Here is a 24,050-nt window from a genome sequence, read left to right on the forward strand (position 1 = left end):
GAACCTATGGATGTTTACTTCATATTAATGTGAACCCTGAGCTTAGCATGTGTGGCAGGGGCAAAAGAGAAGTCCTTCCTCTCGGTGGCTGAAAGCAGGTTGAAGGGTTCCCTCAGCACGGGGCCCTTTGGTGTGGCCCCTCCTACATAGGTGGGTTTTTCTGCCATGAGCAGTGGCAACAGTGGTGCTCCAGAACAGCCCTTCCCAACCCAGTGCTGCAGCAAGCTAATCTTAGGCCATGGCCATATTTCACCCCCTGCTGCCGCCTTCAGATGCCCACGTGTATTAGCTCAGTTGTGAAGCACACAGTCAGCAGTTCTCTGCCCCTACACCAGCAGTCCTTGCTGCACAACTGTTTGCCAGCCCTGATAGTAAAGAAATACCGGGAGCACTGCCATCATTTCCTCCTGGTGCAGGCCAGTGGGAGACACCTCAGGAGCCCCTCACTGGCTGCAGGGGAGAGGGTGCTTTCTCCAGCAGGACGGCAGGTTAACCCTTTCCTGACTGTAGACCAAAATGGAACTTCAAGTAGCTCCAACTTTCATTTTAGTAGATAGGTGAGTGCAATTACAAAGACAGTGAATACGTGCAGTTACACAAATTTGTCATAAACACTATGGCCGATGGCTACACAAAGCCTACATAGAACTTAAGTACATAAAACTTGATTTTTAAAGTCTGAAGCAGGAGGGGTGACATACTGGCCGGGAAAGGGGGTAGTACACAATGTTTGCCTAGGCTAATGGTGGGAAAGTGCACATCAGGGGTACCTTCCATATATTTTGGACTACAACTCCCATAATCCCTGACCACTGGCCATGCTTGCTGGTGCTAATTGGAGTTGTGGTCCAAAATGTATGGAGGGCACCAGGTTGCGTACCCCTGGTGTACATCTTTAATAAGACAGAAACTTTTGCATGGAAAATCCCCCATGAAGTGGAGCACGAAATACTGACAGATGTGATGCTGTTCACATGCTGCTGATCCACACAAAGGATGCCTGACTGGGAGACACCTGCAGTGATCATGTGCCTATTCTGCAGTTTGGTTTGCAGAAGAGGGAGAAGAGGATGCTGTCTTCTGGCATTCCAAGACACTGAGGGTGCTGAGAATCTAAAGCCGTATGTGTGTCTGCCTGCCTGCTGCTGTGCTCCTGTGATGCTTTTTCAACATTGTATATCGGTATATTATAAGTCTCCAGTGTTTTCTCCTACAAAGGAAACTGATCCTGTGATGCCTCACCTGGATTTCTCAATGACTGGGGAAGAGGGAGAGCAAAACGCTATTATCATATGTGACTTGCCCAAGACAATATACCAAAATGTATACAACAAACCCTAAAATTCTACTCCCTGCAGGAGAAACCTGAGGAAGGCCAGGCTAGCATTTACAGGTCTGTGATCATCAACACCTCCAAGGAGATGATGTGCTTCAGTGACTTCCCCATCCCAGATGACTTCCCCAACTTTATGCACAACTCCAAGATCATGGACTATTTCCGGATGTATGCCAAGCACTTTGACCTTTTGAAGTACATCCGATTCAAGGTAAGAAGTGTAGGGGCGTGTCTCCACCAGCAATTTACTCCGAGCCTGCCGTGTGTTGAGGTTGTTAGGGATACATGATGTCATGGCCATCATGTATCAGCAGCCAGCACAGAGCTTTCACAGAAAAATCAGATTTTCTGAGACTGCTAAAGTCTGATTCCTTTCCTTAAGTTGGGTTCTCCCTGGTATAGTTGTTGTGTGCCCCAACCCCACATTTACCTCAGGTATGTTAGCCCTGCCCAGGGGTGTGCCTTTCACCGTGACCCTGGTCAAGGGGTGATTCCTGTCCCTGTGTTTCCCAGCACAAGCCAATTAGTGTCTACTCAGAAGTAAGTCCCATTGTGCTCAATGAGACTTGTCCTCTGAATGCCCACATCAGAATTTACAGAGATCCCCCTCAATTGAAATGGCACTGTTTAAAGCACATTCCCTAAATGCTCTAAAGCGTGATCTCGAGGCTCCGATTCTCCATTGTTTGGTTTATTGCCTTAGGAAGTAATGACTTCACAGCTTTGTTATAGAGATCCTGCGCAGCATTGGGTTAGAAAGTGAGCTGGTTTCCCATCCCTGTGCTCTCCCCCCCCACACATCTTTCCCAGCACAAGCATGTGTGTGTCTACTCAGAAGTAACACCCATTGTGTTAAATGAAGCTTGGGGCTCATTGGGAGGTTTGTCTTACAAATTTATTTATTTATTTATTATTGCATTTATATCCCGCCTTTTTTCCTCTTGCAAGGAACCCAAGGCGGCTTAAATTATCCTCCGTTGTATCCTCACAACAACAACCCTGTGAGGTAGGTTGGGCTGAGAGTCTGTGACTGGCCCAAAGTCACCCAGTGACCTTCCATGGCAAGTGGGGACTAGAACCCGGATCTCCCGGCTCCCAGTCTGTCACTCTCACCACTACACTACACTGGCTCTCAAATGCACACATGGGGAAGTAACTACTTTGTACCTTCCTTATGGAGCTGGAGGGTGAGGTAAGCCTCTCCCCACCCTGAAGTAAGTTATGTGAAGCCACTTAGAATGGTGTGATGTACACCCTTGTGGAGCCCTGCCTGGACCAAAAGCGGCTCCTACAAAAATGCAGGTGAGCCACTCCTCCTTTCTCCTTCTTTTGCCGTGGAGACAGGGCCTAGGACTGGGAATAGGAATGATTGTGTGGGTGTGTGATTTCCCCAAACCAGAGTCCAGATGGCTCGGCATCTGTTGTTTGAATTACAATGCCATTTTAAAAAGAAGCATCATTTAGTCTCTAGTAGTGTCCATAAGCAGTACAGATGAACCAGTAGGTGATATTTTGGATCGTGTGTGTGTGTGTGTGTGTGTGTTTGTATGTGTGTTGATATGCACTGCAGTATGCAATATACGTGTGATATTTTAAAAATAAAATAAAAGCACTTGCTGAGTTTGGTTTTTAGGCAAACTCAGTACTTAGTATTTCATTTCTTTTTGACAGCATTTTTGTTTTTCTGTAATGCTCTAGTCATCATACTCCTACTGAACACAGTAGAAATACAAAATACACTGCTTCCACCTTCTAGACTGCTCACACAGCAGAAGATGGATATGCAGATGGAAACTTCCAGCTAACTCTGCAGTCAAATAAAGCACACCTGTCCTCCTGTCTGCATGTCATGCGTACTTTGAGGAGACAAGGGGGAATTCTGCTGATGGGTACAAGCAAAGGCATAGACTTGTCGGTTTCCACAGCGAATGGGGGTGGGGCTGAGCAATGGTGGCGAGGCTGCAGGGAGATAGCCGGGGGCCCTGGGCAAAACAGCTTTGGAGCCCTCCCCCCCAATGCTGACAGTAAGTAACATGGCATATTCATATTCATGAAATATCTACAACATAAATGTATTGTATAGTTCAATGCATAGCATTATGATAAATTCACTGATAACCAGGCAAACCTATTTTAATGGACTGGGGAGATCGGAGTTCCAGCCCCCGCTCAGCCATGAAGCTCACTGGGTGACTTTGGGCCAGTCACTGACTCTCGGTTAACATACCTCACGCGGTTGTTGTGAGGATAAAACGGAGAGGAAAAGGACCGTGTAAGCTGTCTTGGATTCCTTGGAAGAAGAAAAAAGGCAGGGTATGAATGCTGTTGTTGATGACGACGATGATGATGATAATATCAGCTTACAATCTCAGGAAATTATGAATTATCAGTATAAAAATACAGTTACTAAAATTAAGAACAGAAATTATCAAACATTTACACAATTCAAACACAAATCCTGTATTGAAATAATTAATCATCTACTACTTAAAAAGGTAGCCTACGTGAATGACTTCTTCCTTGCTTTCATTTTACCAAGTTATCAATTAGCTTATCAAAAGGGATTTGCCTAACAAGTTTAACTTTCTGCTGAGACCACAAAAGAGTGGTTAAGCCTTTCTTGCCCTTTATTAGTTCTTAAGTGGCAACTCTGGGCAGTCCCGGGGCCAATCCCCCCCGTTCCCAGACAAGCGCCCTCCCCTGCAGGCCATACTACTGGCACTGCCATGGCAGCAGCAAATAAGAGAGAAAAAATGGTGGTTTGCCACAGAAATACATTTTTAGTAAGTCTTCGTAGCACCTACTTGAAAACAGGTTAATTTGGCCTTAGTAGGGCTCCATGGTGGTTTGCTGCTGAATTTTGGTGCAAAACCACCATTTTTTTCTCTCTTTTTTTGCCAGTTTTTGAGGCCGACAGGGGGTGCAGGTAGGAGTGGGGGCCATTTGCAGTTTGCAGGCTATGTGTTGCCTACACCTGTCCTAGGCAATCATTTACCAGTTTCAGTTTTCTAAAGGTGCACTCACCTGATGCAACCAATATTGGGATGCAACTAAGCATTTTTATTTTATTTGTTTTATTTAATTACATTTATATCCTGCTTTTTTCTCTCCAAGGAGCTAAAAGCAATGTTGTGACCTAGTTCTCCTCCCTACCACTCAGGGTGTTTCTTACCCCAACTTACAGTCCTCAGCCAAGGGATCCCTGCAGCTCTCCAGTTAGCCTTCAGTGAATTCTGGAAACAGTCTGACTCTGTAAGCTACTGCCATGAGGATGAAAGGTGAAAGATCAGATAGGTGCTGCTGTAATATGTGAGAACATGCACCAGACTGGAGGACAAGGCAGTGGGGAATCTTACCTTTTTCCTCTTACTAAAAAAGTTTAAAAGCTGCTGATTCTGCCAGCACTGCAGCAGTGCTCTGGCCAACGCCGTTGCCGTCTTCATTCCCAGATTACGTCTGGAAAAGATGCCAGCTAACGTGAACACACTAACATCCTTCCCAGAGGCATTCTTGAGGGGAAGAATGATGGTGGCACAGGCCAGGACTCTGCTGTGCTGCCAAAGCTGCCAGCAGAGTGCGTGGCTTTTAAACACAGAGAGAGTAAAAAGCCTTCCTGCTGCCACCACTGTAAGCCCCCTCCCCTGAAACCATTCCAGGTGGTGAATTATGCCCCCGCCCCCAAAACTGCCTCCAGTTTGCCAGAAGCCAATGTAATGGTGAATTGGGGGCAGTTGTTTTGGTCCACTCCTACAGGGGTACTTTTGGATCCAATGTGAATGTCAAATATCTGAATGTCAAAGAGCAGTGACCAGAGGTTTTGGCCTATAACAGCTGCCTTGAGTTCCAGTTTGTTTCTGAGCACAATTTACACCTCTGGTTAGTATTTTTAAAGCCCTAAAATGCTTAGGACAAGGATGCCTAAAAGGGTTGTCTCCTTTCATATGAAACTGTCCACTTATTAAGAAATCCTGGAGAAGCACTTCTCCGTGTCCTGCCGGTAATCAAGGTACAGCAGGTAGTAATCCTCAGGGTCATGCCTTGGCTTTGGAACTCCCTACCCAGGGAGGCTACAGCCTGGCCTCTTCTCTAACATTCTGGCACCTGGTGAAGTCATTCTTCTTCTTCAAGGAAAAAGTATTTGATTCCTGGAGAATAGCACTTAAAGACCAACACATTTATTATGGTATAAGTTTCATGTAAGTGTTAAGTTTGGTATTTCTTTGTTTTTATCAGTTGTACTCCTGCTTCCGTCTAATATTTAAGGTTTTTTTAGTTCTTACTTTATTGATATATTGCTACTGTTCTTTAAATTTTTGTTGTAAATCTCCTTGAACATTTTCTTTTTCAATGGAAAGGCAGGATATAAAAATGCTTTTATAAATAAATGAAAACTAAAATAGCAGGTCTTTTGTACAGATGGCCGGAGGAATCATTAGCCATGTCCTGACTGTTTTGTCAAAATGTATTTTGATGTACTGAATTTAAAACAACAAGATTCTTTACACACCTTGGGTGACTTCTGCCCCTCACCAAGAGAGAAATATGGAATATTAATGTTTTAATAAATAAAATATATATAAGTTAGCACAAAATAATACTTACCTCCATCTCAAAAAATAATAATTGGAATTTACCCTTGATATTAAATGAAGGCTGGCCTCTTTTAATGTGAGTTCCAAAAGAATTTGACCAAGAAGGAATAATCTGAGGCCTGATCCTAAACATGTTTTGTTGTTGTTGTTCAGTCGTTCAGTTGTGTCCGACTCTTTGTGACCCCATGGACCATAGCACGCCAGGCCTTCCTGTCCTGCGCTCTCTCCCGGAGCATGCTCAAGTTCATATTCATTGCATCGGTTTACTTGGGAGTAATTCCCACTCCCATTTAGAGTAAGTAGGCTTAGGACTACAGCCCTTTGGTGTCTAGAAATGTGTATTTGAACCATGTCCTGAAGTAGACGCTAAGATCACAAAAATACATCCTTGTTCTTTGGAGCCTCTCTACTCTCTTGTGAACTTCTTGCTTTCAGACTAAAGTGTGCAGTGTAACAAGGCACCCAGACTTCTGTAGCACTGGCCAGTGGGATGTTGTCACAGAGACTGATGGGAAGCAGGAATTATCAACCTTTGATGCAGTCCTGGTTTGCACTGGTCACCACACCAATGCATATATGCCACTGGACTCCTTCCCAGGTATGGTCTGTATCTGCCAAAGGAGTAGCCCTCCTCCTCCTCTCCTCTCTTCCTCCTCCTTTCATGGAGGATAAGGCCATCAATGGCTATTTGCCATATATTACTTCCGCTATCAGAGGCAGTATGCCAGTTCTTGGGGAATATGAGCAGGGGGGCGCTATTGCACTTATGTTCTGCTTCTGAGTTTCCCATGGGCATCTGGTTGGCCACTGTGCAAACAGAATGGTGGACTAGACAGGCCTTTGGTGTGATCCAGCATGTCTCTTCTTATGTTCTCCTTCCTCTTCTTCCTTATAGACTCACACAGAATGGGACAGCAGAGCAGACTCTAGTGATAAATATTACGTTCTGGAGGACAAAAATTAGTACTGGAATCTACATACATGCTTTGTCATTTTGGGAGTTGCCAGGGCCTCCCACACGTTCAGTCGTTCAGTCATGTCCGACTCTTCGTGACCCCATGGACCATAGCACGCCAGGCCTTCCTGTCCTGCGCTCTCTCCCGGAGTGTGCCCAAATTCATATTCATTGCATCGGTGATGCTATCTAGCCATCTCATCCTCTGCCGTCCCCTTCTCCTTTTGCCTTCAGTCTTTCCCAGCATCAGGGTCTTTTCCAGAGAGTTTTCTCTTCGCATTAGGTGGCCAAAATATTTGAGCTTCAGCTTCAGTATCTGTCCTTCCAATGAGCACTCAGGGTTGATTTCCTTTAGGATTGACTGATTTGACCTCCTTGCAGTCCAGGGGACTCGTAACAGTCTTCTCCAGCACCACAGTTCGAAAGCATCAATTCTTCGGCGCTCAGCCTTCCTTATAGTCCAGCTCTCACAGCCATACATTACTACTGGGAAAACCATAGCTTTGATTCTACGGACCTTTGTCGGCAAGGTGATGTGTCTGCTTCTTACTATGCTGTCTAGGTTTGCCATAGCTTTCCTCCCAAGGAGCAAGCGTCTTTTAATTTCATGGCTACAGTCACCATCTGCGGTGATCTTGGAGCCCAAGAAAGTAAAATCTGTCACTGCTTCCATTTCTTCCCCTTCTATATGCCAGGAAGTGATGGGGCCAGATGCCATTATCTTAGTTTTCTTAATGTTGAGTTTCAAACCAGCTTTTGCACTCTCCTCTTTCACCCTCAACAAGAGGCTCTTTAGATCCTCTTCGCTTTCTGCCATTAGGGTGGTATCGTCTGCATATCGGAGGTTGTTGATAATTCTCCCAGCAGTCTTAATTCCGACCTGTGATTCATCCAACCCGGCGTTTCTCATGATGTACTCTGCATATAAATTAAATAAGCAGGGTGACAATATGCAGCCTTGTCGTACTCCTTTCCCAATTTTGAACCACTCGGTTGTTCCATGTCTGGTTCTTACTGTTGCTTCTTGACCCTTGTACAGGTTTCTCAGGAGACAGGTAAGGTGGTCTGGTACTCCCATCACTTTAAGAATTTGCCACAGTTTGTTGTGATCCACACAATCAAAGGCTTTAGCATAGTCAATGAAGCAGAAATAGACATTTTTCTGGAATTCTCTTGCTTTCTCCATGATCCAGTGAATGTTGGCGATTTGATCTCTAGTTCCTCTGCCTCTTCGAAACCCAGCGTGTACTTCCGGTAGTTCTCGGTTCGCATACTGCTGAAGCCTAGCTTGTAGGATTTTGAGCATCACCTTGCTGGCATGTGAAATGAGCGCAATTGTGCGGTAGTTTGAACACTCTTTGGTGTTGCCCTTCTTTGGAATTGGAATGTAAACTGACCTTTTCCAGTCTTGCGGCCATTGTTGAGTGTTCCAAATTTGTTGGCATATTGAATGCAGCACTTTAACAGCATCATCTTTTAGGATTTTAAATAGCTCAGCTGGAATACTGTCATCTCCGCTAGCTTTGCTAATGCTAATGCTTCCTAAGGCCCACTTGACTTCACTCTCGAGGATGTCCAGCTCAAGTTCAGTGACCACACTATGATGGCTATCAGGGACATTCAGATCTTTCCTGTATAGTTCTTCTGTGTATTCTTGCCACCTCTTCTTAATCTCATCTGCTTCTGATAGGTCCCTGCCTTCTTTGTCCTTTATCATGCCCGTCTTTGCACAGAATGTTCCCTTGAGATCTCCGATTTTCTTGAAGAGATCTCTAGTCTTTCCCATTCTGTTGTTTTCCTCGATTTCTTTGCATTGTTCATTTAAGAAGGCCTTCTTGTCTCTCCTTGCAATTCTCTGGAACTCTGCATTCAGTTGGATATATCTTCCCCTTTCTCCCTTGCTTTTCGCTTCCCTTCTTTCCTCAGCTACTTGTAAAGCCTCATCAGACAGCCACTTGGCTTTCTTGCACTTCTTTTCTTTGGGATGGATTGAGTTGCTGCCTCCTGAACAATGTTACGGACCTCCGTCCATAGTTCCTCAGGCACTCTGTCTATCAGGTCTAATCCCTTAAATCTATTCCTCACCTCCACTGTATATTCATAAGGGATATGATTGAGGTCATACCTGAATGGTTTAGTGGTTTTCCCTACGTTCTTCAATTTAAGCCGAAATCTTGCAACAAGAAGCTCATGATCTGAGCCACAGTCAGCTCCAGGTCTTGTTTTTACTGACTGTATGGAGCTTCTCCATCTTTGGCTGCAAACGACATAATCAATCTGATTTCGATATTGACCATCTGATGATGTCCATGTGTAGAGTTGTCTCTTGTGCTGTTGGAAAAGATTGTTTGCTGTGATCAGCGTATTCTCTTGGCAAAACTCTTATTAGCCTTTGTCCTGCTTCATTTTGTACACCAAGGCCATGCCTGCCTGTTATCCCGGTGATTTCTTGACTTCCTACTTTAGCATTCCAATCCCCTATGATGAAGAGGACATCTTTTTTTGGTGTTAGTTCTAGAAGGTGTTGTAGGTCTTCATAGAACCGATCAACCTCAGCTTCTTCGGCATCAGTGGTTGGGGCATAGACTTGAATTACTGTAATGTTGAATGGTTTGCCTTGGATTCGTACTGAGATCATTCTATCGTTTTTAAGATTGTACCCCAGTACTACTTTTCCCACCCTTTTGTTGACTATGAGTGCTACTCCATTTCTTCTAAGGGATTCTTGCCCACAGTAGTAGATATGATGGTCACCTGAAGTAAATTCGCCCATGCTTGTCCATTTTAGTTTGCTGATTCCCAAGATGTCGATGTTCAATCTTGCCATCTCATTGTGGCGAAGGGGCTTGCGTAACTCAGTGAAGCCATAAGGTATGCCGTGCAGGGCCACCCAAGATGGACAGGTCATGGCAGAGAGTTCTGACAAAATGTGGTCCACTGGAGAAGGAAAGGGCAACCCACTCCAGTATTCTTGCCAAGAAAACCCCATGGAACGTATCACAGGGCTAAAAGAGATGACGCTGGAAGATGAGCCCCTCAGGTCGGAAGGTGTCCAATATACTACTGGGGAAGAGCAGAGGGTATTTCCAAGTAGCGCCAGAAAGAGTGAAGCGGCTGGGCCAAACCCGAAAGGACACTCAGCTGTGGATGTGTCTGGTGGTGAAAAGAAAGTCCAGTGCTGTAAAGAACAATATTGTTTAGGAACCTGGAATGTAAGATCAATGAATCAAGGTAAGCTGGAGGTGGTCAAACATGAGATGGCAAGATTGAACATCGACATCTTGGGAATCAGCAAACTAAAATGGACAGGCATGGGCGAATTTACTTCAGGTGACCATCATATCTACTACTGTGGGCAAGAATCCCTTAGAAGAAATGGAGTAGCACTCATAGTCAACAAAAGGGTGGGAAAAGCAGTACTGAGGTACAATCTTAAAAACGATAGAATGATCTCAGTACGAATCCAAGGCAAACCATTCAACACCATAGTAATTCAAGTCTATGCCCCAATCACTGATGCCGAAGAAGCTGAGGTTGATCGGTTCTATGAAGACCTACAACACCTTCTAGAACTAACACCAAAAAAAGATGTCCTCTTCATCATAGGGGATTGGAATGCTAAAGTAGGAAGTCAAGAAATCACCAGGATAACAGGCAGGCATGGCCTTGGTGTACAAAATGAAGCAGGACAAAAGCTAATAGAGTTTTGCCAAGAGAACACGCTGATCATAGCAAACAATCTTTTCCAACAGCACAAGAGACAACTCTACACATGGACATCACCAGATGGTCAATATCGAAATCAGATTGATTATGTCGTTTGCAGCCAAAGATGGAGAAGCTCTATACAGTCAGTAAAAACAAGACCTGGAGCTGACTGTGGCTCAGATCATGAGCTTCTCGTTGCAAAATTTCAGCTTAAATTGAAGAACGTAGGGAAAACCACTAAACCATTCAGGTATGACCTCAATCATATCCCTTATGAATATACAGTGGAGGTAAGGAATAGATTTAAGGGATTAGACCTGATAGACAGAGTGCCTGAAGAACTATGGACGGAGGTCCGTAACATTGTTCAGGAGGCAGCAACTCAATCCATCCCAAAGAAAAGAAGTGCAAGAAAGCCAAGTGGCTGTCTGATGAGGCTTTACAAGTAGCTGAGGAAAGAAGGGAAGCGAAAAGCAAGGGAGAAAGGGGAAGATATATCCAACTGAATGCAGATTTCCAGAGAATTGCAAGGAGAGACAAGAAGGCCTTCTTAAATGAACAATGCAAAGAAATCGAGGAAAACAACAGAATGGGAAAGACTAGAGATCTTTTCAAGAAAATCGGAGATCTCAAGGGAACGTTTTGTGCAAAGACGGGCATGATAAAGGACAAAGAAGGCAGGGACCTAACAAAAGCAGATGAGATTAAGAAGAGGTGGCAAGAATACACAGAAGAACTATACAGGAAAGATCTGAATGTCCCTGATAGCCAGGATAGTGCGGTCACTGAACTTGAGCCGCATATCCTCGAGAGTGAAGTCAAGTGGGCCTTAGGAAACATTAGTAACAACAAAGCTAGCGGAAATGACAGTATTCCAGCTGAGCTATTTAAAATCCTAAAAGATGATGCTGTTAAAGTGCTGCATTCAATATGCCAACAAATTTGGAACACTCAACAATGGCCGCAAGACTGGAAAAGGTCAGTTTACATTCCAATTCCAAAGAAGGGCAACGCCAAAGAGTGTTCAAACTACCGCACAATTGCGCTCATTTCACATGCCAGCAAGGTGATGCTCAAAATCCTACAAGCTAGGCTTCAGCAGTATGTGAACCGAGAGCTACCGGAAGTACAAGCTGGGTTTCGAAGAGGCAGAGGAACTAGAGATCAAATCGCCAACTTTCACTGGATCATGGAGAAAGCAAGAGAATTCCAGAAAAATGTCTATTTCTGCATCATTGCATAAAACCTTTGATTGTGTGGATCACAACAAACTCTGGCAAATTCTTAAAGTGATGGGAATACCAGACCACCTTACCTGTCTCCTGAGAAACCCGTACGAGTGTCAAGAAGCAACAGTAAGAACCAGACATGGAACAACTGATTGGTTCAAAATTGGGAAAGGAGTACGACAAGGCTGCATATTGTCACCCTGCTTATTTAACTTATATGCAGAGTACATCATGAGAAATGCCGGGCTGGATGAATCACAGGTCGGAATTAAGATAGCCGGGAGAATTATCAACAACCTCCGATATGCAGACGATGCCACCCTAATGGCAGAAAGCGAAGAGGATCTAAAGAGCCTCTTGTTGAGGGTGAAAGAGGAGAGTGCAAAAGCTGGTTTGAAACTCAACATTACAAAAACTAAGATCATGGCATCTGTCCCCATCACTTCCTGGCATATAGAAGGGGAAGAAATGGAAGCAGTGACAGATTTTACTTTCTTGGGCTCCAAGATCACCGCAGATGATGACTGTAGCCATGAAATTAAAAGACGCTTGCTCCTTGGGAGGAAAGCTATGGCAAACCTAGACAGCATAGTAAGAAGCAGACACATCACCTTGCCGACAAAGGTCCGTAGAATCAAAGCTATGGTTTTCCCAGTAGTAATGTATGGCTGTGAGAGCTGGACTATAAGGAAGGCTGAGCGCCGAAGAATTGATGCTTTCGAACTGTGGTGCTGGAGAAGACTGTTACGAGTCCCCTGGACTGCAAGGAGGTCAAATCAGTCAATCCTAAAGGAAATCAACCCTGAGTGCTCATTGGAAGGACAGATACTGAAGCTGAAGCTCAAATATTTTGGCCACCTAATGCGAAGAGAAAACTCTCTGGAAAAGACCCTGATGCTGGGAAAGACTGAAGGCAAAAGGAGAAGGGGACGGCAGAGGATGAGATGGCTAGATAGCATCACCAATGCAATGAATATGAACTTGAGCACACTCCGGGAGAGAGCGCAGGACAGGAAGGCCTGGCGTGCTATGGTCCATGGGGTCACGAAGAGTCGGACACGACTGAACGACTGAACAACAACAACAAGCTTCTCCATTCCAGTCACTGATCTTCTTGACTGGGCAAGTAGATCATGATCTATGATACTACACTAGCGCCATTAAGAATCAGATGGACAATAGGCACACATTTGTGCCAGCCCCACTCATATCTCTGCTCTTTTTCTAGCTGGTCAGACACTGACTTCCTGTATTTTGCCATGTATAGAAACAGTGACTGCAGTTGTGTGTTTTTAGCACTCCGTTTCTAGCACAGTCATCCTACTGCTGCTCTCTCGGTAGTTGCTCTGGTGCTGAATAGTAGAAGAGGAAAGCCAACAGTGAACTGGTTTGCTCGATCATTTTCGGCCACAGCAGCTTAAATAAGCCACTGTGGTTTGCAGCACATGCTGGGTGCCCATAACCCAACCGTTGCTCATAGGTTGTCATGTTATCCAAACCTGGTGAGGGTGGGTTGTTGGCATGGTTAACAAACCATCCACAACCCTAAAGCAGCCTAAGGGTTCTGAGTAGTTTGTTAACCATACTAACAACCAACCCTTCCCGGATTCGGATGTCACAGAGCCTACGCGTGGGGGCTGTGTTACGGAATGGGAACCTATGGGTGTCCTGGGTGTCTAGCATGTGCCGCAAACCACAGTGGCTTGTTTAATGCTTATGTGAACCCACCCAGAGAAACAAAGAAGACCCTAGCTGCATGCTTAAGAGCACTTAATGTAACCCCTAATATCTTTAACCAGTCTGCCAAGTTACATGTAATCGGGGTGGGGAGGGCTAAAGAATGCTCCTCCACCCCACCTAGGGCCGGCATAAGCTCTCTGCCGCCCTTACCATGTCTCCCCCACATGCCCACATATCTCCCATCTCCCCTCCACACTGCATCTCCATCCTGGGCACCCCTACCACATGCCTCCCCTTCCCCTCAAGCTACTGCAGCTGTAAAAAGTGGCTGTAAAAAGTGGCTGTCGTGGCTCTTCATAGAGCTGGCCTGGCTCAAATGACTGGCTCTAATGGGGTCCTTCCTCAGAGTCAGACATTGTGGAAGGGGGTATCCCAGGAGATCTGGAGAACCCCTTCCCACAATGTCTGACTCTGAGGAAGGACCCCCACAGAGTCAGACGTTTGAGCCGGGCTGGCTCTCTGAAGAGGCATGCCAGCTGCTTTCTCTGGCCGACCTCGTTCTACAGAGAACCTGCCCTCTGGGTTGCACTGAGAGGATTCTCTGCGTGAGCCAGAGGGCAGGTACCTGAGAGCAGCCGCCCATCCTCTGTTTCACTCAGAGGGCAGGTGGCTGCTCTAGAGAGCACCGCTGGCCCTCTCTCGCTGTGGCATTTGCCACAGCAAGAGAGTGGGACCAGTGGGGTTCTCCAAAGCACCCGCTACTGTCGCCAAGCAGGCAGCTGCTCTGGAGATTCCTACCAGTCCTCTCTCCCGCCGTGGCAAACTCCATCCTGGTGTGGGGGTATCTCATAAATAGAGAGTAAGCTTCTCCACCTCATTAGCACAAAATAACAGTAAGTGGGGTGAGATTGTGCGGGGAGGGAATTCACTTTTTGCTGACTGGTTGGTGTCCACGATCCATGGAGCAGTTTGTGTTGCACTACTGAACTTACCATTTTCATACAAGCAGAGAACTACAGTGTTAGGCTGGTGCACAACACACATCCATGCAACATGAGCTTGAACAGTTTCTCTATTTGCTTACAGGAATTGCAAAGTTCAAAGGCCGCTACTTTCACAGTCGTGACTACAAGAGTCCTGATGAATTTACAGGAAAAAGAGTAATTGTGGTTGGCATTGGGAACTCAGGCGTGGACATTGCTGTGGAGATAAGCCATACAGCAAAACAGGTTTGGCTCTATATTGTGACAACTTTCTTTGGTTTGACAACCTCAGAATATATCAAAGATGTAGGAGTCAAAGGTTAGAGGAAATTATTATTAACATATTTGAAAATGATGAATATTAGAAAACCTTGTTGAATTCCAACCCAGATGCAAGGCTGGTACAAGAACATGGATTAGAGTAACAAGAGAGAGGGGTCACTTTGAAAGCATCCTCACCTCATTTAGTACATATGTATCCTTTTCTGTCTTTCCAGACAAGGCTTTTATTCTGCAGTTGCCCTGCCTCAAACATGAAATGTTATGGGGCGGGGTGTGTGTGTCCAGATGACATCATCTTCCATTTATAGCATTCCCTCTGTTTTCCCACTGCTTCTCCTATCTTTTTCTTACCAAAAAAAAAAAAAAAATCCAATAAAGAGAAAAAGACAGAATAGATGCACAATGCCTTTTAATTGGTAGCACTAGGAGCCCTTTCCTCTGGAAGCACCTTTGGGGAGGCTGAAAAACTGTTTCTGCAAGCTCCATCATCTTATTTTTGAACAAAGAAAGAAGCTGGCTGTAGAGGAGTTGCCTGCGATGTCACCAGCAACCACCTCCTTGCCAATTTTCAGAAAAAATTTGCAACTTACAAATTATTACAACGATTACAAAAATATTACAACCAACATTGTAATAAGATTGTAATATTTTGGGGGGTATGTTGAAAGACTGTACAAACAATCATACATGGCTTGCTTAAAAAGGAATTATAATAATAATAAAGGTGGACAGCTTGCCTGATGTACAAGAGGAGCAACAAGGTGACCGGTGGCAGAGACTTTTTTTTTTTTAAATCAGATTTCTATTAAGATAAATATACAGAATATGTTCCAATAAATAGCAAAAGGATTCCATTTGTCAAACACGCACTGATTCGAGTGGATCCATTTCTTTTACATATAAGATAGGTCACCTTATCTATTTCACCAGTCTCCAGCCTCCACATCTAATTATGTCCCTCTGCATGGACATGAGCCAGGTTTACAGAGTCTCTCAGGATGACTGGGCACACTGGTACCTCATTGACCCGAACCAGTGGGCCACTGAAGAAAGTTCCAGCCAAAGTATTCTCTGCTAGTGGAGAAGTCCAAAACACAGTGTTGGGGTTACTTTACCCAGACACACCTATGTTCATTTCCACAAACTGGCCCTTGGTGTCTGCTATGGCCTGAAAACCATGCTGTAGAAGCAACTGTGATTATAGGGCTACAGGGCCATAGCTCTCAGGAGCCATGATCTGGACATGAGGGCACCTGCAGTACTAGGAAAAGCTCTCCAACTCTCAGAAACCTTGGATGAGTCTTCTCTCATCGGCCACCTTAATCATGTTGGAAAGGTATAACTCGTTCAGCATATACATTGTTTCATGGAAGATGGGACAAGCTGTGGATTTCCCAATCCCAAAGGTGGTGCTGAGAGGGAAGTAGCCAATGTTGAAGGCCAGTTTGTAAAAGGTCAATGCCAGTCCTTTCTTTATGGGTAAAGCCCGGCACATGACTGTATTCTGTCTCTGAACAATAAGGATAATATCATCGTTTGATTTAAGATTGCTCTGGACATCTGGAAAGTTCTCCTAAAATGTGCAACTTCCCAATCCTCCAACTGAAGTGTGGAAGGTCACACCGCCTCTGTTTTTGGTAGGCACCACCTGTGCATAGACGTGAACAGCTCTGCATCTGGCTGCCTATGAGGATGGTATCCACAACAGCTTGTGCCCTTACCACAGCATCAGCAGAGTCCAAGTGGTCTGGTTTAGTGGCAGTTGAGAAGTTCACATTCCTTCCTCAGGAATGTGGCAGCAGAATTGGAATGTGCAAGGCAGCACTGCTACATGGATTGAAAGAGGGCAGTACAGGAATGCAACCTGCGCTCCATTTCCTCATTGAAGGCCTCAGTTTCTGAAATGCATTGCAGTATTGCACACAGGATGACTTTTCTCTCCATGGGGTCAGCCATGTTTCCCTTGCTGTGTACTCTACTGGAGAATAGTGAATCTGTTGACCTGAGGTAGGGTGGGGTGGGGAGAAGGGAAGGATGGGCTGAGCATCAGAGATTTGGTGGGTTTGGTTCTGTGGCTGTGGGCCTGCCCTTGCAATCTGATTCCAAGCCTTCTCTCATGTGGCTTCAAGACCAGCCCACAACAGCTACCGTTTGGCGGGGGTGGAAATGTGGGAGCAAACCACCTCCATTCATCCCCCATCCATCTATCCCTGCTTTTTTTAGTTACTCATACTATGTGTGGGGTTGTGTTCATTTATTTCCTTCAGCAACAGATTTACTGCACTTCAGTTGTTGCATGGTTTTACTTTTAATAGGGTTTGGGGGTTCCCAGTAGCTTCTGCTGTGGTCATAAACCAAGAGTGGGCAATGTGCTAGGCAGTTCTGTATTTGTAGAAGTTAGCTATTCCATTCTTGTCTTACTTTTGGAAAATTCTTCATCATGTTTACTTAGCTGGGGATTGGAATTGAAAGACTGGGATCACTACACAACTTTTTCATGATGGGGGAGGCATCCCTTCACTCCATTCCCTAGAATCATAGAATAGTAGGGTTGGAAGGGGCCTACAAGGCCATCGAGTCCAACCCCCTGCTCAGTGCAAGAATCCAAGTCAGAGCATCCCTGACAGATGGCTGTCCAGCCTCGTCTTGAAGGCCTCCAGTGTGGGAGAGCCCACCACCTCCCTAGGGAATTAGTTCCATTGTCGTATTGCTCTAACAATCAGGAATTTTTTCCTAACGTTCAGCCGGAATCTAGCTTCCTGTAACTTGAGCCCATTATTCCGTGTTCTGCACTCTGCGATGATCAAGAAAAGATCCTGGCCTTCCTCTCTGTGACAACCTTCCAAGTACTTGAAGAGTGCTATCATATCTCCCCTCAGTCTTCTCTTCTCAAGGCTAAACATGCCCAGTTCTTTCAGTCTCTCTTCATAGGGCTTTGTTTCCAGTCCCCTGATCATCTTCGCTGCCCTCCTCTGAACCCTCTCCAGCTTGTCTGCATCCTTCTTAAAGCGTGGTGCCCAGAACTGGACACAGTACTCCAGATGAGGCCTAACCAGTGCTGAGTAGAGGGGAACTAGTACTTCCCGGGATTTGGAAGCGATGCTTCTATGAATGCAGCCCAAAAGAGCATTGGCCTTTTTTGCAGCCACATCACATTGTTGGCTCATATTCAGCTTGTGATCGACAACAATTCCAAAATCCTTCTCGCCTGTAGTGTTGTTGAGCCACATATCCCCCATCTTGTAACTGTGCATTTAGTTTCTTTTTCCTAGGTGCAGAACTTGGCATTGATCCCTATTAAATGTCATTCTGTTGTTTTCTGCCCAGCGCTCCAGTCTATCAAGATCACTTTGAATTTTGTTTCTGTCTTCCAGGGTATTAGCTATCCCACCCAATTTTGTGTCATCTGCAAATTTGATAAGCCTTCTCTGCACCTCCACCTCCAAGTCATTAATAAAAATGTTGAAGAGCACTGGGCCCAGGACTGAGCCCTGCGGTACCCCACTCGTTACCTCTCCCCAGTTTGAGAAGGTCCCATTGATAAGCACTCTTTGAGTCCGATTCTGTAGCCAACTGTGGATCCACCGGATCGTTGTTTCATCTAGCCCACTTTGAGCTAGTTTGCTCATCAGGATATTATGGGGTACTTTGTCGAAAGCTTTGCTGAAGTTAAGTTAGATGATGTCCACAGCATTCCCACGGTCCACAAGGGAGGTTACTTGATCAAAAAATGAGATCAGATTTGTCTGGCAGGACTTGTTTTTGACAAATCCATGTTGGCTTCGAGTAATCACTGCATTGTTTTCAAGGTGCTTCCAGATGGATTGCTTTATCATCTGCTCCAGAATTTTCCCAGGGATTGATGTCAGACTGACTGGTCTGTAGTTCCCAGGTTCCTCCTTTTTACCCTTTTTGAAGATAGGGACAACATTAGCCCTCCTCCAGTCATCTGGCACTTCACCCGTCCTCCATGATTTCTCAAAAAGAATAGACAGCAGTTCTGAGAGTTCTTCTGCCAGATCCTTTATTACTCTAGGAAGCAGTTCATCTGGCCCTGGAGATTTGAACTCATTCAAATTAATTAGGTGTTCCTTGACCATATGCCTATCAATCTCAAGCTGCAATCCTGCCCCTTCAGCCTGTACTTCGCCTTTGCCAGGGGGGTCATAGACCCTCTTTTGGGAGAAGACTGAGCCAAAGTAGGAATTGAGCACCTCTGCCTTTTGTCATCTGTTATCGTTTTGCCATCCTTATTTAATAGCTGAACCACCATTTCTTTCCTCTGTCTTTTACTATGCACGTAGCTGAAGAAAGCCTTTTTGTTGTTTTTAGCATCCCTCGCTAACCTCAGCTCATTCTCAGCTTTAGCCTTCCTGACACCATCCGTGCAATTCTGTGCTACCTGCCTGTACTCTTCCTTTGTTACTTGGCCTTCTTTCCACTTCCTATATGTGTCTTTTTTTGTTTTCAGGTCATCCCTAAGCTTTTTGTGAAGCCACATTGGCTTCTTCTGTTGTCTTCCACCTTTTCTTCTTGTTGGAATTGTTTGTAATTGTACTGTGAGAATTTCTTTTTTTAAAAGCTCCCACCTATCTTGGACTCCTTTTCTCGTTAGCGTCGCTTGCCATGGGACCTTACTGATCATTGTTCTGAGTTTATTAAAATCAGCTTTCCTAAAATCCAGGGTACGCGTTTGGCTACACTTTCCCTTAGAACCAAGAACTCAGGTATAACATGGTCGCTTTCCCCCAGAGTTCCTGTAACTGCTACTTTATCCACTAAGTCATCTCTGTTGGTTAGGATCAAGTCAAGGATAGCTGATCCTCTAGTTCCTTCCTCTACTTTCTGTAGGAGGAAGTTATCCGTCACACAAATCAGGAATTTCCTGGAGGGGCCATGTTTTGCAGAATTTGTCTCCCAACAAATATCAGGGAAATTGAAGTCCCCCATTACTACTACATCATGCTTCCTTGAAACATTGGCTATTTGCTTTTCAAAGTTTCATCCTCGTCTACTCCTTGATTGGGTGGCCGGTAGTAGACTCCGACCACCAGGTTCCTTTTATTCTTTGCTCCATTTATTTTGATCCAGATGCTCTCGATGGGGCTACCAAGCTCCTCCTCCTGTATTTCTGTGCAGAGATATGTATTTTTCACATACAGTGCAACCCCACCTCCCTTTCTGTTCCTCCTGTTCTTTTTGAACAAGTTATATCCTTCAATTGCTGTATTCCAGTCATGAAGTCATCCCACCAAGTCTCAGTTACACCTATCAAGTCATAAAACCCTGAGACACCTCCATTCCATCTGATAATTCCACCTTCCTCCTCCACCCCCTCGCTACGCACACTACTCCTCCTTGGATCACTGAACCTTCTCACATGGAATGCTTTTCTCTCTAACTTGCTTACATGCTGCGGCTATCCTTCATTCCCTCGCAGTTCCTTGCTAGCATGAGAATGCCATTCTTTAGTAGGTAGCACCTTCTCCAAAGCACCCTTACTGCGTTGTGGTGTAGGTTGGTTAGTGGAGATTAGGGAGCAAGAATGCAGATTAATACAATACTAATCTGCATTTTCACCAGGTACTCCTGAGAGCTCCGACTGAATTGAGGCGGGGGGTGGCCTGTGTACTCCCAGCAGCTGTGTAGGCAGGAAGCTTCAGTCTGTTTTCTGCCTCCCAGCTGAGCAGAGCAGAGCAGAGCAGAGCAGAGGAAGCTGCTCCAGCTGGTCCAGGAACTACAGAAGCAAGCAAGCTCCCAGAGAGCAAGCAAACAGGGGGAGCAAACAAGAGTTGGCCAGGGGAGTTTGGCAGGGGAGGTCAAGGGGGAGGAACCTTCTCCTGCACCAGACAAGGAACACTGGGTGCCATCCTGCACCTTCTCCTGCACCAGACAAGGAACACTGGGTGCCATCTGTCTAGCTGGTGGTTTGTATATGGTGGCTGTTTGTGTGGACCTTGGAGTAGGGCTGCTGGCAGCAGTTGGCCTCGGAATAGAGGCAAGTCTGGCAGATGTCCCTGGATGATGTGAAGATGTCTGCCTTGACAGAGATTAGGTTGCCTGCCTGGGTAGGTGCTTCAATCACTACTATTCACTACCTGGGATTCCACTCCCCACTGTGTAACTGGGTGTGTGATGACCCTCCTGTCCAGGAGGATGGTTGCCAATTTGTCATAGAAGGGCATGACCCAAGGTTCCATTCTGTCATTGGTAGTGACCTCCTTGAATTTCTTCTTTAGAACTTTCATTTTCTCCCTGTGCTGGGTAGTGGAACAATGGAAGCCCATCTCCTCAAGCCCATCTCCTCAGACATCCATGCCAAGACAGGACTCCTGCTGAGCCACCTGGCTCAACCAGAGATTGGTGAATACCCCCACCTCTTTGTTGGTCCAGTGCTTGGTATGCAGACTGTGGGACGCTGTGTACTGTGAATCCTGAGATGCAGATGTGAGGGATTCTTGTGAGTCTTCATCAGCCAGTAGAAATATCTTGGGAATAGGTTCTCATTCTCTACCTGAAATGGCAAGTAAGGAACGAGATGAAGCCGTTGAAAATGCTTTCCCAAGCTTTGCTGCAAGTGAGGATGCAGGTCCTTTGATTCTTTTGTAATGCTTCCCAAAGAAGTGTAGGTGGCACTTTTGGATTGTGGTAGGGTTGACGTGAACGACCTCTAACAAACTTTGGGCATTGTGTAGTGTAAACAAGCCTATCTCTAGAAGTTACTAATGATTAGCTTACAGGAGGCTGAGAAGTAAAGGTGATCAAAGAACATAGTGGCAAGGAGATATCTCCCAAGGGACACTGTTTGGTCAACCAAGTGATAAATGCCTTGCAGCCATGAGGTGGAGTTTCTGGGGAACTTCTCCAGAAAAATATCTCACCCCAAGGGCAAAGATAAGTAACAGTTCCTCTCCTCAGGTTGCAAGGCATTTATCTGCATTGTAGGGCTTGTAAACATCAAGGTACCAGGGGAAGAGTTAGGTGGTGCTTCGAATATGTAGTCCTGCAGAGAGGCTATTACATCAATGATCCCTTTAAGCCTCTCTCTGCTCTGGCAACAACTGTGAAGCAAGGAACTCTGCCCTGAGAGGGAGGGGGACGACTTGGGAAAGAGGAAAGTGGGGAAAGACTGCTGTTGCCAGGCAGACGGTGATGTGAGGGCTACTTTGGCAAAAATGCCAGCGAGAACGAGTCAGCTGCTCTTATCTGTCTCCAGCTGGGCAGCTTGGGTGGGGCACAGAAACAAACCAGGGATGAACCAGATTTCTGGGTTCAGCATAATGACTATCTGCAGTTAAAACAAGACTCAGTTTGTGAGCCAACAACAAACCAGAGCTTCTAATTATGGTTTGTTGGTGGAAAACAAACCATGGTTTGTTTGCGGTGATGGGTCCAGATGCAGACTGTTGTGTCCTGCCACCTTCCTGATAGGACCACTCCAGGACTGGATGAGGCCTCAGAAGAGGATCCTATTGCTGGTCCTAGTGCTTGCAGGGGTCAAGAGGAATTGGAGGATGCTGATAGCTCTCCTGAAACCACCACCCTGGATAATGCCCCACTCAAAAACAAGCCACAATTTAACAAAACACAACCTGGCTTAGTATTACATGCACTAAGTGCAGAGGGAAACACTCTGGGACAATAATCCCAACTTCATCTGTTTGCTGCTTGCTGTGACTACCCAGGAAAGTGCTCTTGGGATCACAGCAGTGAAAAGGGTAAATTTAGTATTAGGAATTATAAATGAGATTTGCGATAAAATGTTGCAACGTGGAGTGGTCCTGTTCATGGCTGACTGGCTGGAAGTCTGCCCGCTTCTAAGAAACCCATTATGTTCCCCCTTTCCCAACATTCCTTGGTCAGTGGGCATGCTCACTGTTTGATCACTGGCCTGTTTGGGAAGGTTACCTCCAGGGATGTTTTTCTTGGGGCTTCCCTGAGCCTGCTACCTTCTTCTTGTGCATAGGTGGTTCTGCCACCCAGAGAACTGGGATTGTTAATAGTATATATGATCAATAGTACTGTCTCTGATGTACAAACTGTGCCCACCTTTCCAAACAGTGGCCCAGCTTAACTCTGCTTAACTTTACGAACATTAGCATCTATCTGGCAAGTGATGTCAACCTAAAGACATGCAGTTTCTGGGGAAGTTGCAGGGGGAACAAGGAATATCAGGGAGAACAAATCACAAGTAAATTTATTAGCTTGAATCATTCTCTTTCTGTACTTTGCCCAGGTTTTCCTCAGCACTCGCCGAGGGGCATGGGTACTGAATCGTGTTGGTGACAAAGGCTATCCAGAAGATGTGGTGCTTTCCACTCGATCTAATATGTTACTGAAGCAATTTTTCACCTCATCCATGGTAAATCAGTGGGTAGAGAATGGATTAAATACCAGATTCAACCATTCTCATTATGGCTTGAAACCTAAACACAGGTATCACCCAGCAATATACTACTTTGCTTTATTTCCTTTATTTATTCAGTACATTTATATCCTGCCTTTCTTCCATCATGGAGCTTTAAGTGGCACACTAGAGCTCACAGGTGATCTCCTATCCAGATACTGACTGAACCCAAACCTGCTTAGTGTCCACAGGTGGCTGCATCATGTGCACTCAGATCATGCCCTGTCACCCAGGGATGATTGGGACAGAATGATGAATTCCTGAGTGCCAACTACCTTGTCTGCATATATTTTTAAAGGCTCTAATTTTCAAGGTCTAACTACATGCTATATACAAACATGTGTGACTGAACCCTCATAGCCCACCCTCCACCCTCTGAAAAGCTGCCTCACAAGGGGGCAATTTGGGGTAGGGGTGCTTTAACCATTTCTGCACCTGCTACTTCTCCTCTCCAGATTATAGCACCACCACCATAGAACTCATTGGGGATTAGTTGCAGGCATTTGAAGATAGCTTGTAGGTAAGCACTCGGCAACCAAGCTGAGCCAGGCGTTGGGCTGTTTTACATCAAGCTGAGCTGGGCCTTGGGCTGTTTCACATCAGCCCCAACCCTTCCTTGTCAATGTAAGCTGCTACTGGTTTGCACTTGGCATCACTTCCATTAATATTGTTGCTCAAAATGTGAATCCTTTAGAGAGGCTTTACAATGATAAAAGGCAAATGTTACCAGGCCCAAAGTACCTTTCATTCTGAAAAGGCAGAAGATGGAAGGGAAAGTGGGATTCATTATTATTTAATTAGTACCTCAAACCCTATGTTTTAATACTCTAGATGATAACAAAATTGATGATGATTTTAATATTTCATTTCCTGATAAT

At 45.3% G+C, this 24,050-nt stretch overlaps 1 protein-coding gene across 4 annotated transcripts in view; it reads left to right on the forward strand.

The window, feature by feature from the left end:
• LOC146347631 (flavin-containing monooxygenase 5-like) overlaps nt 1-24,050 on the forward strand; it is a 92,202-nt gene that overhangs the window by 53,922 nt on the left and 14,230 nt on the right. For all 4 annotated transcript variants that reach the window (XR_014790341.1, XM_084850959.1, XM_084850960.1 and 1 more), the window contains exons 3-6: nt 1,359-1,547; nt 6,364-6,526; nt 14,587-14,729; nt 23,002-23,201. Coding sequence is in view for 3 of the 4 variants with exons in the window: in XM_084850959.1 (XP_084707085.1) it covers nt 1,359-1,547; nt 6,364-6,526; nt 14,587-14,729; nt 23,002-23,201 (695 nt within the window). In the remaining variant the exon portion in view is untranslated. The remainder of the gene's footprint in view (nt 1-1,358; nt 1,548-6,363; nt 6,527-14,586; nt 14,730-23,001; nt 23,202-24,050) is intronic.

This window comes from Heloderma suspectum, chromosome 4 (assembly GCF_057233095.1).
Source record: "Heloderma suspectum isolate Gila_16-S chromosome 4, 16-S_ref, whole genome shotgun sequence".
In the NCBI taxonomy this organism is placed as follows: Eukaryota; Metazoa; Chordata; class Lepidosauria; order Squamata; family Helodermatidae; genus Heloderma; species Heloderma suspectum.